The sequence below is a fragment of the Microtus pennsylvanicus genome, chromosome 4 (genome assembly GCF_037038515.1).
Source record: "Microtus pennsylvanicus isolate mMicPen1 chromosome 4, mMicPen1.hap1, whole genome shotgun sequence".
NCBI classification, from domain to species: Eukaryota; Metazoa; Chordata; class Mammalia; order Rodentia; family Cricetidae; genus Microtus; species Microtus pennsylvanicus.
The window spans coordinates 106,533,326-106,549,152 of NC_134582.1; the positions used below are offsets into that span (position 1 = coordinate 106,533,326).

Below are 15,827 nucleotides of genomic sequence, written 5' to 3' on the forward strand. Positions count from 1 at the left end.
CCTCTGAGACGGGGGAAATCCCTGCTCTCAGCAGTATGCCCCAACATACCGTGCTATATGTAGCCATTACCGAGGACTCGCAACTCAAAAATCACTCATTTCATAACAGCACATGATACCTCATTGACCCCCTTTCCGGTCCACCTCATCATTATCCCCTGGTCCAGAACTATTCCAAACTCCTTTAGATGCCCTGAGGTCACTCACTGGGTCACAGATTCACAGCCCTCTGCTACCCACTCTCCTAGGAAGTGCCCCCAAGATACCTCTCGATGCCCTCCCTGGTTGCAACCTGGTAGTTACATGAGTTTTTAACCCAACAGTCTTTTCCAGGATGTCTTTCAATGATTCAGCTTTAACTGTTGAACCCTATGTAGAAAAGTTATTCACTACGACTTGACATTGGGAACTATTTTATATATATATGAAGTGAAATCACAGAATGGTTCATCTCAAGAAATTTAAAAGGAGAAATCCAATTATAAAGCTTTGAAACCAAATGCAAACCTGGGAGTAGTTATACTAAGCAAGATACAGATGAGAAAGGAATATCAAAGGAGGGGGCAGTGTGGAGGGTAAAGTTAGCAGATCTGAGAGATGTTACAGGTTCCGATCCAGCAATGTTTCCCAGTGTCTGTGTGATGTGAGGAAGGCAGACAAGGTCAGCAAGAGCCTCAGGCTTTGGGAATTGGGGAGGAAGTATGAAATAGAATGAGAAACAAGGAAGAAATTGTGGTTGGAGAAACTTGAAGTTCAAGTCAACTATGCTGAGAGTTAACAAGGATAATCCACGCACACACACACACTTAAACAAGTCAATTTTGCTAGAGTAGAGCTCAAAACTAAAAGTCTCCTTTAAAACTTTAGATTTTGAACAGTAGTAACCAAATGCTGTGTGTTGAAGCACACACAATATCCCAGAGTCCCGGGTGGGGAAAAGGAGGCTTTTCAAGGACTAATCTGCAACATTACATGTGGCCACCGCTGCCTCTTGCACACTAGAAAAGGCTAATGTGAAAAGTGTGCTTTTCAGGTCCATGTCTAACATCTCTGATGCTTTCTTGAAAAATGTTTGCAGCCTGGAATACAAATTTTTCTACCTAGGAAGGAAGAAATGGTTTTGAAATTTACTAAGCAAATGGTTTTCCTCTTCATGACTGTGTTTGGAACTCTGGGGAACATTTCTGTTTCTGTGAATTATATGTTCAGTTGGTGGGGGAGCACTGAGAAGAAACCCGTATACCTTATTCTCATCCACTTGGCTTTTACAAACATCATAATTCTTCTTGCAAAAGGATTGCCAAACACAATGGTAGCTTTTGGTTTGAGAAACTTCCTAGATGACATAGGATGTAAGATCCTCATTTACCTGGAGAGGGTGGCCCGTGGGCTCTCCATCTGCACCAGCAGTCTCCTCACTGTGGTCCAGGCCATCATCATCAGTCCCAGAGCATCTGGGTGGAGGAGGCTCAGACCACAGTCTGCATGGCACATCCTTCCATTCTTTTCATTCTTTTGGATACTCAATGCTTTAATAAGTGTGAACCTAATTCATTCCATCACAAGTATAAACCTGAATATATCACAGCTTAAGAATGGTTACAGCTATTGTCATTTTATGCTAGAAAGTCAGAAAACGAAATGGATTATTCTCCCTCTCATGGTCCTGAGAGATGCCGTGTTTCAGGGAGCCATGGGAGGGGCTAGTGGCTACATGGTATTTCTTCTCCACAAGCACCACCAGCATGTTCTCTACCTTCAGAACTCCAAGCTTCTCTACAGAACTCCCCCTGAGCTGAGAGCTGCTCAGAGTGTCCTCCTTCTGATGCTCTGTTTTGTTTTCTTCTATTGGACTGACTGTGCTTTTTCTCTATTTTTAAGTCTCTCTTTAGGAAACAATTCTGAGACGATAATTGTTCGAGAATTTCTGGTCCTTGGTTATGCAATTTTCAGCCCCCTTGTGCTGATTCACAGGGATGGACTTTTGGCTGAGTGTTGGCATGCTCACTGGAAGAAATTGAGAAATTGTCTTTCTCATTTATCTGTTTACTAAGCATGAAAGAATTCTCAGCTCTGTAATACTGTGGGTAAGACGAAATCCAAGCAAAACACTTTAAACATGTTTTTATTCTTAAACATAATCCTGGTGACTCATAGCCTTGACTTGAATAAGATCTAAGCAAATTACAGCGATATAGATATCTCTTCCAGCTAGGCACCCCAGATAAGGGGCTTTGATTGCAGATTGTGAAAATGGTTTTCTCAGGACTGTGATTCCAGTAGGATATGTGAGAACAAATTCGGTAAATTTTATCAAGAGAACTAGAATATCTCTCTTTTCTGACAGGAATTTCTTATCTCAGCTCTATAGCCACAGGAACATTTGTTCTTTGAGAATTTTATTGTGGAAAATGTTATATATTATAAAATTGTACCTAGGTGCTCTGGAAGAGCACACAGTGCTTTTAAGTACAAAGACATCTCTCGTGTCTCTCCCAAACTTTCTACTATGAAAATTTACACGAAAGAATCAATAAGTCTTATTTTTACAATTATTGTCATTTTTTCACTGTTGATCTCAAGTAAACAATACTTCTGAAAATGAGGGAAAATGTAGTTTCCTACCCACACAAAAAAAGAAGGTTAATAATTATCCTGCCATAGAAAGGAATTGTAAGGAAATGATGAAGAATCAAAACACCTTCGTCTGGTGTTTTGACAGGTACTGTGCAATTTCAGTCATTAGAATCCATTGACACCAATGCACTGAGACTTTTCATGGGTGCGGGACGACTTTTTACGGGAAAATAGATTATAGACCGTGTGAGAACAGGATAATGGATGCACAGGAAAGTTTCAGTCTAGATCCTCCCATAACTGCTGCATTGATGAAAATGTGAATTCCTCTTTTTTCAGTATGGATAAATCAATGAGTTTTCAAGCCGAGAGGACTTGTCTGTAGCTGCCCTTTGTAGGGATGTGGGCTCTCCACAACATTATCCATTTCTCTGTTCCCAAAGAACTGCAAAAGGATCTGATTCTACTTTAATTTAATTGACAGTTTCTGCAATTGGATTCATGCAACAAGGCATTGGGTAGAGAATACGATTCTAGTTACCAGCTATTGAGTGAACCCATTATGAAAAATTCTTACTGATAGATAACTTATTATACAACCTCTAAACACAAAACTCTAGAATTGTCAGAGACATATTTGTACCCTATTTGAAAACAGCATTTCTATCACCTCTGGCGAGAACCCCTGTAAACATTTGGGTACATCATGGCTCAGTTTTACAATGGTGAGTACATATTTATTTTGTGTGTGGTTGCACAAAAAAATTGTTAGCAATTTCTGTTATAATTTTATCTTATAGTTCCTTAAACTAGTTTCCAGTATAACTGTTACTTTGCAGTGTGAATATAAAAATATTACCTATCTTAGTCTCATGGTTTTCTTCTTACAAGCTTTAAATGTATCTATCATTAAGACTAGACCACACAAGTACTTTCTAAATCAGTTTCTGAGAACCAACTCACAAGGAAATGATATAAGAACCTAGGGATGGGGTGAAGAACATTGTGTAAAATCTGAACCACAAGAGAAGATTGCTGAGCATTAAGAATAGACAGGAGATGCTTGACCATTGATACAGCATCAGGAAGAATAGACTGGATTTTGAGTTTCTTAAATTGGTGCCACTTTGGGCTTCTCTCCAGAAAAGCAAAATTGAATCAAAATTTAAATGGCTCCAACGCTATATGTAGAAAATAAATAAAACTAAGGGGAATGCTAAGTTAAAATTGTTGCAAATCTACATGTGTAAGGAACCGAATTTGAAAATATAGAATTTATAGTAGTTTCATCAAGTGACTTTCATTTTCTTCTCTTCATAGATTTTGTTGCCAGTAAAATAAAAATAAGAACATGAATCTCGCAGTGATTATTGCCTTCAAAACCTTTCATAATGTTTGAACAAATGATAACTAAAAAAAAAAATGCTTGAAATCAGGTGCCTTCAGATCAAAGTGTTTTGGCAGGTGTGGGTGTGCCTGCTATCTCAGGACTCGGGGTTAAGAAAGGGAGGAAGGGGAGGGTAGAGGATAAAGGAGCAAGAGGAGAAGGAGGTGGAGGCAGAGCTGGGGCTCTCAGCAATGTGCTCGCTGTGCGTGCCTGAGAACCTGAGTTCAGATCGCTAGGTTCCATGTGGAATAAAAGAAGCCAGGCATAATGACATGAGCAACTCTAGCACTGAGAAGGCGTCGTAGGAAAGACCCTGCCAGCTCACAGGACAACTACCCAGTCTATAAGCTCTGAGGGAGATCCTGTTTCAGAAGATAAAGTGTAGAGGGTGGGTGAGATGGTCACCAAGCCTAATGAAATAAGTTCAGTCCTTGGGACCCACACAGTGTAACGACAGAAATTACTCCCATAAGTTCCCCTCTGACCTCCATGTGCAGGCTATACACACACAAATGTGAACCAAAAATAGTGATAAGGTGGAGAGTGATAGTGGAAGATGACACCAGAAATCAACCCCATATTTACATGGAGAGAGAGAGAGAGAGAGAGAGAGAGAGAGAGAGAGAGAGAGAGAGAGAGAGAGAGAATATGCAAATCTTCAGCAGGAAACTATTAAGTCCACACCCAGGCACATCGTAAATCGCTAAAAATTAAAACAATAAATAAAGTTTTGAAAGTGTCCTTGGAGAAACAAGAGACTACTTATAAACAAATATAGATTATCAAATAACATTGGCATCTCCACAAGGCAATCTGAATTTTATACAAAAACCTTCATCGATCACCTTTCCTTGTGAAACCTCAACTCAGATTGGTGGGGAACAATGACCTTTTACCTTTAAAACTACAGTACACCTTTACAAACCAGTGCCAGGGCTGGAGAGATGTCTCAGTGGTTAAGAGCACTGAATACTCTTCCATAGGACCCTGTTTCAATTCCCAGCACCCACAGGCCGCTCACAACGATCTGTTCTCCATTCCTAGGGGCTCTGATATCCTCTTCCAACTTTCAGACATGGCATGCACACAGTACACAGATATTCATACAGGCAAATATTCACAAACACAATATAAAAATCTTTAAAAAAATCTTTTTTAAAAAAATTTATTTATTTATTAAAGATTTCTGTCTCTTCCCCGCCACCGCCTCCCATTTCCCTCCCCCTCCCCCAATTGAGTCCCCCTCCCTCGTCAGCCCAAAGAGCAATCAGGGTTCTCTGCCCTGTGGGAAGTCCAAGGACCACCCACCTCCATCCAGGTCTAGTAAGGTGAGCATCCAATCTGCCTAGTACGTGCAGTAGGATCAAAAACCCATTGCCATTGTTCTTGAGTTCTCAGTAGTCCTCATTGTCCGCTATGTTCAGAGAGTCCGGTTTTATCCCAGGCTTTTCCAGACCCAGGCCAGCTGGTCTTGGTGAGTTCCCGATAGAACATCCCCATTGTCTCAGTGTGTGGGTGCACCCCTTGCGGTCCTGAGTTCCTTGCTCGTGCTCTCTCTCCTTCTGCTCTTGATTTGGACCTTGAGATTTCTGTCCGGTGCTCCAATGTGGGTCTCTGTCTCTGTCTCCTTTCATCGCCTGATGAAGGTTAATATTCAGAAGGATGCCTATATGTTTTTCTTCTAAAGACGAATGTCATTTTAGACGAGTGTCCTATCGAATCTGAAAGGTCTAAATGAGTTCATTTCTCACCACAAAGTAACCTAAGAATTGAGTGCAGTTCATTTGTGCAAGAAGGGGAGAATTGATTGACAGTACGTATTTGTGGCAGTATCTTTGAAAGGGAATCTGGCTTCACCCTCTATGAGCTATGAGACTCAGCATTGACTCATATTTGGAAACTCACTGATGAATAGTTCTAGTGTTTCAAGTCAGACGAATCTAGACCTGGTGAGTTCCCATATATATTTCATACAGAACTCAGGTAGAGTTCTAGGCCACTCGAGTCTTACAGTTATCAGATACCACGATCAGTTGACCAAAATACAAAAAGGTTCTCTGTATTCAATTACTCTGATCACTGTTATTTTCATGACCGTAACAACCTTCTCTATGGTGGGTAAGTCTAATCATTTGTTTTTTATCCCCTCGGAACCAGATGGGCACAGTTTGACGGGAGATTCCATGTCAACTGCAGAGCCCCTTCAGAGAGCTCATCAAAACACTGAGGCTGTCCACTCTCATTAAATGATTTCTCACAGCCACAGTGCAAGGCTGTCGACCACTAAGATTATACAGTGTATAAAGTGATGCTCTGACACCTGTGTATACACATGAGCCCCCACATACACAAGCACATTGTGGATTCTTAAAAATAATTGATGAAGAGCTGGAGAGAGATAGCTCAGAGGTTAAGAGCACTGACTGGTCTTCCAGAGGACCTGAGTTCAATTCCCACCAAACATGGTGGCTCACAACCATCTGTAATGAGATCTGGTGCTCTCTTGTGATGTGCAGGCAAACATGCTATATATATATATATATATATATATATATATACACATATGTGTGTGTGTGTATCAAATAAATAAACGATCAACATGTTTACAGGTTTGTTATCTCTTTTCACAATGCTAACTATTGTGTGTGTAAACCAGATCCATTGTCTTTTACTCTTTGAATCCTTCTCCCCCCTCTTCAGACATTTAGAACCATGTAATACTGATCTTTGAAGGATTCCACATGGATTATGTGAACTCACTGAAGCCAGAAGCCTTATGAAGAAACCTGCTAAATACCAATGAACAATGGGTTAGTTAAGCTGAAATAAATGAATATCTGGGAAATGTTTACCCATCACTTAAAAATTCATAAGAGCATTTGAAAAATAAATTTTTTGTAAAAAAAGAAACACAAGGGGAAAATGATGGAAAGTAATATAAAGGAGGGAATGAGAATAGAGATAATATGAAGGATATTTGAAAAGGCTATAGGAAAACTCTATAAGCCGACTAAAAAATGCTATTATTCATCTCTGTATGTATATATATATATATATACATATATAAACACTTTTAAATATTTGTTTAAATATTTAAACAAATTACCCACACAGAGGATAATAATTCTCCCAGAAACCACTGACTAACGACAACCCTAGTGTCTAGCAAGGAACACTGCTCTTTGAGTTATTGCTCAAAGTTGTCCAAAGACCCCCAGAACAATACAGGCGATAGCCATCATCTCTTGTTACCTCCCAGAACCTGAAGGCAAGACCCTATTTCTGGAGATATCACAAACTTCACATAAAGGACTTGGGGGAATCAAGCTGGTTATGGACCTGGAAGCCTCCTGAGAGCTACCTCTTAATAGTATTATAAGATCATGCACACACTGCTAAAGGAGAAAAGCAAGCAGCAGTTGTATTCGGTTGTAAACCGAATGACTGACCTGGCAAGATATCTCTAATGGTTCAACATTATATCTTGGGGATAACCAACAGCTGTCTAATTGAATTTAAGGATGGGTGTTCAATAGGAGAAAACTCATACTTGACCCTATCTATAAACCTAGCCAATATCCCATAGATGGAAAGGCCATAGACTGTAGGGGAGAAACCTACAACTGCCATTTTCCCAAATCAGCATTGCTTTAAACTGTGTTCCAAATACTTGTGCTCATACCAACAGATAAATATAGCCTCACCTACTGTGGTGGCTTGAATAAAAACGGCCCCCACAGGCTCATAGGGAGTGACATGATTTGAAAAGATTAGGGCATGTGGCCTTGTTAGAGTCGGTGTGGTCTCTTGTTGGATGAAGTTTGTCACTAAAGGTGGGCTTTCATGCTTCAGAAGCAATCCAGGGCCAGTGTCACTCTCTTCCTGCTGCCTACTGATCTGGATGTAAAACTCCCAGATACCTCTTCAGCCACATATCTGACTACATGATACCCTGCTTCCTATCATGACAATAATGGACTAAAGCTATGAAGTGTAAGCCAGACCCAATTAAATGTATTCCTTTGTAAAAGTTGCTATGGGTCATTGCAAAAACCTAAAACCTTAAATAAGAAACTCCTCATTCATCATACACACACACACATATGTGTGTATGTGTATGTATGTATATGTGTGTATATATCTATACACACACACATATATATATGTGTATATATATATATATATATATATATATATATATATATATATATATATATACATGAGGTGCCCAGTATCAACTGATAAATCCACAATACGTCCCCTACATCCAAGGTTCAAGGAACTTTTAAGAAGCAGGGGCAAAAAGATTGTATCAGAGGACCGGCACACCTGCTGAGAGATAGTGCCTTCTAAACATGACAGGGTTATTACACCCACGAAGCCTCACAATATGTTTGCCTGCACAAGACTGCACATTGGCCACACCAGTAGAGATGTCAGCATAGACCAGAAGAAATTTCTCACAAGACCTCACCCTGCCTTTCCTCTTGGTAATGCAACAAGAGAATCCCATCTTGAAATACACAGAAGGCAGGGACACTGCCGTCTTGATGGAGTCTGTCATTACCAACTGTACCTACTTGTTCTCCACCAAGTAGTGACAGTATTGACCCCTGCTGGAAAGGCAAGTAGAATTAGTGGGAATGTACTAAGATTTTCAAAGATAAACTCTAACTCAATATCAAATAAGGGACACACAATTTTGCAGAAAACAGTTTATCCTAAATTCACCTAGTAATTTGGCTCCCTGAGTAAATTTACTGCCTCCATCAATAATTCAGTCAATAACCTTCTTGTACGTACTGACCATTGATATGGGACAGGGTTCGTCTTTCACATGGAATTCCATTGGGTTTGGGGGTGTCCCAGTTGTTGTTAAAAGAAGGAAGCAATCACTCATGAAAGACTTTGAAACATCAAGGTGCCTACAGTAAGGAGGACCCCTCTCTCCCCAGTGTGTATCTGAGACTTTCTCAGAAAGTGGAATCTCCAGAGATGGACGGCACGGGTCATACTCTCATGTGTGGAACAGGTCAAGGGAAGGAACAGGACATTGCTTTTTCTGTGCCCGAAAAGCAAGTCTCCTTCTTTACAGAACTTGGTGAAGGCGAAGAGAGGACTGGAGACAGAGGGGACTCGAGACACAGAACCTGGCAGCTGTTGACCTCCTCACTTCATGTCCTTCTGTTAAGGTAATTAAACTCAAGACTGTATCTTCAAGGATCATTTCCATAGTTGGTTGTATAAAGTAATTAAATTCCAATTAAGACTGAAACAGCTTCTAGAACAAACCTAGGTAGTAATTGTGGAGGGAGGGAGAGAGTTGTACTCCAGGGACAAGATTCTGCAGAGGGCTTCCTTCTCCCCTACACCCTGAGAACAGAAAACTAAAGCCCAGTGACAGCTCTTGTTATTGAAAACAAGAACTCTATAAATCCAGAAGATTCAAATACAACCCTGTAAGGCTCCCCTAGCCAGAGACTGAACCCAGAGACGGGCTTACACGGCAGCCGCTGCCCTGGGCACACCTGACCACTCTTTAATAGTCCTCCCTGGGCTGGAAATTTTCCCTCAGAAGCACATTAGCTGGTTTTTCTTTGACTTCACAGCACAGGGCTTGATGAGCCTGATCTCCGCAGGTATGTGCTACAGGCTAGAAAAATGGTTAAGTGCCAGGCTTCCGTGCTTAGGAGCCAGTGCCTTTGGGGAGCTCAAGGAGGGTCTTTGCATGTGCTGCCTCTTTCATTTTGGGGGAGAATGAGAATTGATGCAAGAGCTTTTCCAGTTCCTAGGGGGAAAAAAGCAAAAACATTTCTCTTCTCTAAGCCTTTGCTCTCACCTGTAACATGACTGACACCATTACCAGCTCTCACAGGATTTCTTCAGGCATTTTTGTCTCTTATATATGGACAAACTTTCTCTTTGCCCATTAAGATCTTAATTCCACAAATCCTCCCCCTTTCCCCCCCCCACCGTGTGTGTGTGTATGTCTTAATTGTGTTTTCTGCACTCATCTTCAAAGTCTCTCCCAGTCTCATAGATAACATACTATACCTCTGAGTCAATTTCATCATTATATATCAGTATGAAGGAGAAAACTATTACTTGACCAGGTTATGAGTTAATGTAATCTATTGTAAGCTAGACTTAGTTTTATGAAGCATCAAGCACTGTTCCCATTTTTAGTTGGGAGAACTATGTCTGAAATGGGCACAGTTGCCTGCCTGGGTTGTTACATAACTCATCGTAAGCCATGGCCTTTTAAGTAGTCTCCAATAATTCAAGAGCTACTTAGGAACGTAATTCCCCACTCTGTCCCTTGCTACTGTTCAAATTGTTCAGTAAACAACTGACGGAAGCATTGTAATAGGTGTTTAAAGTTTACCCTAAACCTGTCTGGAGGCTTTGGGTCCTCACTAACATTAAGGTAGGGAGCCTGGAAAGATGGAAAACACTAGACGCAAATCATAAAAACATAAAAGTATTTATTAATGACATGAGGATAGCGGGGAATAGTCTGAAATTTTTCCCTTAGGATTCTAGATCTCTAACTAAATTTTTAATCAGCCCTAATTTGAACTTCCTTGTTATAACTGTCCTTACTGCCATGCCTGGTGTTTTCGTGCACTATGAACTGTGAATTTCAAATCACAGCATGCTTTGTTTAACGTGTGGCTACAGATTGTAACCTCTCATTCTGCAGCCACGGAAACTGAGGCTGAAAGAAGGTACCCGACGTTTCCATTCATGAGGCTGTGTCATCGCAGACTAAGGTACAAGTCAATGTTCACACAGTTCTTGCTGCCAGTGATCTTGAAGATAAAAGATAAAAGAAAGGCATAGTGACCTACACCTCTGGAGTATAAAAATATATGAATCATATACACAGAAACTAGAGACAGTGCATAAAACAGGTCTTTGCCATGTTCATTTTAAAAGAAAAATCACATAGTAACAAAACAAAAGACATTACAGAAGAAGGAAAGTCTTGCACTCTGAAAACGGCTAACGTTGATGCTGTAAGATTGGGTTATTTTGTTTTGTTTTGGGGGTGTTTAGGGTTTTCTTGGGGTAGAGGTTCAGACAAGGTCTTGTTATGTGACTATGGCTGACTTGAAACTCTCTGTGTTGGTCAGGCTGAATGTAATTGCAGTGAATCCCCAGTAATCCTCCTGCCTCACCCTTCTTCAAATGCTGGGATTACAGACGTGAGCCACCATGTTTGACACAATTTTTTATCAAAGTGTCTGTTCACTAGGTGTGCAGAAGGGAGAGAGGGGAAGGGAAGCTGCTTTTGGGAACTGAATCACAGGGGTGGTAACAAAATTCAATAGGAAAAGCAAGGTTGGTGAACACTTGACTTTATTTAAACACATGTTGAGGTTCAAAATACATGGAATATGTAAACATCTGAACATGTAATCTAATATGCTAATATAGAAGTCTATTTGCTATTATAAATATGCTTTGTAATTTCAAATATTTTTTTATTTATTTATTATGTATACAGTACTCTGTCTGTGTGTATGCCTGCAGGCCAGAAGAGGGCACCAGACCCCATTACAGATGGTTGTGAGCCACCATGTGGTTGCTGGGAATTGAACTCAGGACCTTTGGAAGAGCAGGCAATGCTCTTAACCACTGAGCCATCTCTCCAGCCCCCAATTTCAAATATTTTTATGTTCTCCCACAGATCCCACTTCAGGTACAAGATGTCCCATAAAGACTAACAAGAGAAAAAAAGAAAGTATAATTCTTTAGATAGGAAAATTGTTCCAATGCATATCGGGGACATCTTTTATATAACAGAAACACACTATGACATAAAGTATATTTTATAGATACACATCATTTCCTCAAACTCTACTTGGAAGATCCAAAATTTTTCTGACCTTGAAATTAGAAATGTTTTTGAATGTTGATGAAATAACAATATTTCTTCTTCTAACTGGACTTGGCACTATGGCTAACGTTTCTGTTTTTGTCAATCAAATATGCACTTTTGTGGGCTCTAGAAAGAAATCCATACATCTTATTCTCATCCACTTGGCTTTTACAAATATTATAATGCTTTTGCTAAAGGGCATGCAAATAACAATTGAAGCCTTAGGTCTGAGACACTTCCTAGGGGACTTAGGCTGTCACATTCTTCATTATCTAAGAAGGGTGGCCCGTGGGGTCTCCATCTGCACCAGCAGTCTCCTCACTGTGGTCCAGGCCATCATCATCAGTCCCAGAGTCTCTTGGTGGGGGAGTCTCAAATTGAGGTCTCCAGGGTATGTGCTTCTCTCCCTGCTTTTCTTCTGGATTCTCAATTCTGTGATCAGCATGAACATCCTCCATTCCATCAGAAACAGAGGTACAAACACACTGCAACTGAGTAATGGTAAATATTGCTATTTGAGAAAAGAAAGTCAGAAAATGAACAACATTTTTCTCATGCTCATGGTCCTAAGAGATACTGTGTTTCAGGGAGCCATGGGAGGCACCAGTGGCTACATGGTACTTCTTCTCCACAAGCACCACCAGCATGTCCTCTACCTCCAGAACTCCAAGCTTCTCTACAGAACTCCCCCTGAGCTGAGAGCTGCTCAGAGTGCCCTCCTTCTGATGCTCTGTTTTCTTTTCTTCTACTGGACAGATTGTTTCGTTTCTTTACATTTATCTTTCTCTTGGAAGAATGACTCCTTAACAATGCATTTTCAAGAATTTCTGACACTTGGTTATGCAGTTTTCAGTCCATGGATACTGATTCACAGGGATGGACATCTGGCTAAATGTTGGCATGCTCAGTAAGATTTGAGAAGCCATGTTGTTCTGATCTCTTCAAAAAAAGAAAAAAAGAAAAGGCTTCAAATGGCCATTAGTATTTTCTTCTCCTTGTATTTATTTTCCAATCAAGTAAGAAAAGCTTAAGCAGGTAAAGATAGTCTCACACAGTAGAGCTGTGGCAAGCAGCCTGTATCTGACACAAAGATCCTAGGGGGCTAAAGGGACCCAGGGATCTTTTTTTTTCTATTACATCATCTGTGAACATTTGATGTGAACTCTGCACAGACAGATGGAGGTCATTCAGTGTGAACTCTGCACAGACAGATGGAGGTCATTCAGTGTGAACTCTGCACAGACAGATGGAGGTCTCTCTCCACTGAGCTTCAGGTAGTGAAGATTTACAGAGTGATGTAACAGGAACCTGCACAAATTACTGTACTGAATCTCATTGACTCAGGAGCCTCATTTCTAGAACTAATCCTTTGGATATAAGTGTTCACTAGAGATATACAATTTGCAAATTATATATAACATTCCAAACACATTGCCTAAATATCAAACAAATGAGCAATTGTTAGCTACTTGAAAATGTCCAGGCAGGACTGGGGGAGTGACTCAGTGTCAGAATGACTTCCTTTATGAACAAGGCTCAGGTTCAACCTCCAGAACCAAATCAGAAAGAAAAACACAACTGAAAACATATCCCTAGCTCCACACTTACAACAGAATGGTATTTCGGACTGAGGAAGTGGCACAGCAGGAAAAGGCTCTATCACCGAAGGTGATAACCTGAGCTTGATCCCCAGGTCCCATGTGGTTAAAGAAGTAAACCGACTCTCTTAAACTGCCCTCTGACCTCTGCAGGTGTGCCATGACACGTGCATGCCCCACTCCCACAAACAAATGTAATTTGAAAAAAAATTTAAAGATTTTTGGTACGGTATTTATAAGATAATAAATAAGCTCAAAATGTATTGATATGGAATGAAATAAAATAAATAAATAAAATAATAAAATAAATACAATAAAGTAAAAATAACATAATATAGTAATATCATTAACTAGATTTGCTTTCCATCATTTGCGAGAGTAAAATAGCTATAAGAATTATTACATTGGAGAGAAACTAGAGTAGCAGAAGCTTAATAAGTACTTCCTTTTGCCTCTCTGAGGTTTTTTTTTTTTAAAAAAAAAAAACTATGAGGGAACTGAAGAGCTAAGCCAGCAGTAAACAGCACACACTGCTCTTGCATAGGACCCGTGTTTGAGTCCCAATACATAAAGTAGTGTACAGCTGCATACAGCTGCGGGTCAGGGGGATCTGGCACCTCTGGAATCCTCAGACATCTGTACACATGTGCACAGACACATACACCTAACCAAAAATAAAAACAAGCATTCTGGCTATTGAAATTTTTCTTTTTCTTTTTTTCTTTTTCTTTCTGAGACACAGTCTCGTGTAACCTAAATTGGCCTCAACTTCCTTTAAGGCAGAGGCTGGCTGTCTAAGTTAGGGTTCTACTGCTGTGAAGAGACACCATGACCACAGCAACTCTTATAAAGGAAAACAATTAATTGGGGCTGTCTTACAGTTCAGGGGTTTAGTCCTTTATCATCACAGTGGCATGCAGGAAGAAACAGTGCTAGAGAAGGATCTGGGAATTTCCACATCTGGATATGAAGGCAGCAGGAAGTGAATGTCACACTAGACTTGGCTTGAGCAATTGGGATCTCGTAGTTCACCCCCTAAAAGCACATTTCCTCCAACAAGGCCACATCTCCTCATAGTGCCACTCCCTATGAGCTAACGGAGGTCATTTTTATTCAAACCACCACACTGGCCTTGAACTCTGGATCTTTCCGCCTCAAACTTTCCAGCTGCTGGGATTAGAGGTATATGCCACTGTGCCTCGCTCAAACGTATTTTGGTGACTGTGTTGAAGATCTGAGAGATGTGGAAATAGTGCTAGTCAACGTTCCCATTGGCAGGAATAGCATGTCAAACTGGTAGAAGGCAGGGAAGAACCAAGGTAGGGTCTTTCATGGCAGGGAATTCCCCTGCTCTGTTGAGGTCATGACAGGAGAGGAACATGGAAGGGTTTCTAGCTTACTGTAAACATTCAGGTGTGATTTTGTAGGTATGTACTGTTTCTAAGAGTCACTGACTGCATTTAAGGTAAGTGTAGCTTTCTCTTTATAGTCTAATGAAATCTGAATGGTAGAAATACTTGTACTCCTATGTTTAGTCATGAAAGCATTCATTGATCACATGGATTCAACCTAAGTGTCTGATCAATGCATAAAACTGTCATATGTAAAAAGAATGAAATATTATTCATTCACTAAAAGAAAGAAATCCTAAGGGTTTAGATGGAAATAGGAAATGAGGAGATGGGGAGAGAGTCAACAAAAACCTAGTAGATATTAAAATGCCATAATGAAGCCAACTATTCTGCATGCAGAAATAAAAATGTTGAAATAGATAAACAAATGGATAAAAAATAATCATCACCACAACGGAAAGAAATTATAAAATGAATAAGAAGCAAAGCATCATACAATAAAGATGGTGATGGGCCTAAAAGGGAGGAATAGGAGGAGGAGGAAGAAAAAGAAGTAGAAAAGGAGGAGGACAAAAAGATGGTGATGAGGGAAAGGAGAATGAGGAGGAAAAGGAGAAAAGATGAAAAGAGGAGGAGGAGGGGGGGGGAATCCTGGTATCTGAAAACAGCATGTTCAGTAAAATATGCAGACATTGAGAAATGCCACATGATTTCAGTTATATAAGGGTTTACATTCTTAAGAAGACAGAACAAGGGACCACGACTGAGGACCCACAAGTTTTGGGAGATACTGGTCAAAGGACCAGGGGTACAACACTTGCCTAGTAGTCATAAGTCTCTGGGCCCAAACCCAAGCACAGAAGGAAAACTAACCAGTTAGACAAGGGGAATGTACTCAAGAGACCAATTAAGCAACATTAGGACTATGATTACCATCATTAATAACACTGTACTTCATGTATTTTTGTGTATGCTTATTTTACTGGCATATATGCATGCTTTCCACCCACATGACTGCTGCCCACAGA

At 40.3% G+C, this 15,827-nt stretch overlaps 1 protein-coding gene and 1 pseudogene across 1 annotated transcript; both read left to right on the forward strand.

The window, feature by feature from the left end:
• Positions 1-1,090: 1,090 nt before the first annotated feature.
• On the forward strand, positions 1,091-2,021 carry LOC142848877 (vomeronasal type-1 receptor 3-like; annotated as a pseudogene).
• A 9,848-nt stretch (positions 2,022-11,869) lies between these two features.
• LOC142848878 (vomeronasal type-1 receptor 4-like) lies at positions 11,870-12,760 on the forward strand. The gene has a single exon (XM_075971054.1). The coding sequence runs from the start codon at positions 11,870-11,872 to the stop codon at positions 12,758-12,760; it is 891 nt and encodes a 296-aa protein (XP_075827169.1).
• Positions 12,761-15,827: the final 3,067 nt, after the last annotated feature.

Coding starts and splice junctions, on each gene's coding strand:
- LOC142848878 (XM_075971054.1), top strand. CDS start 11,870: ATGTTTTTGAATGTTGATGAAATAACAATATTTCTTCTTCTAACTGGA.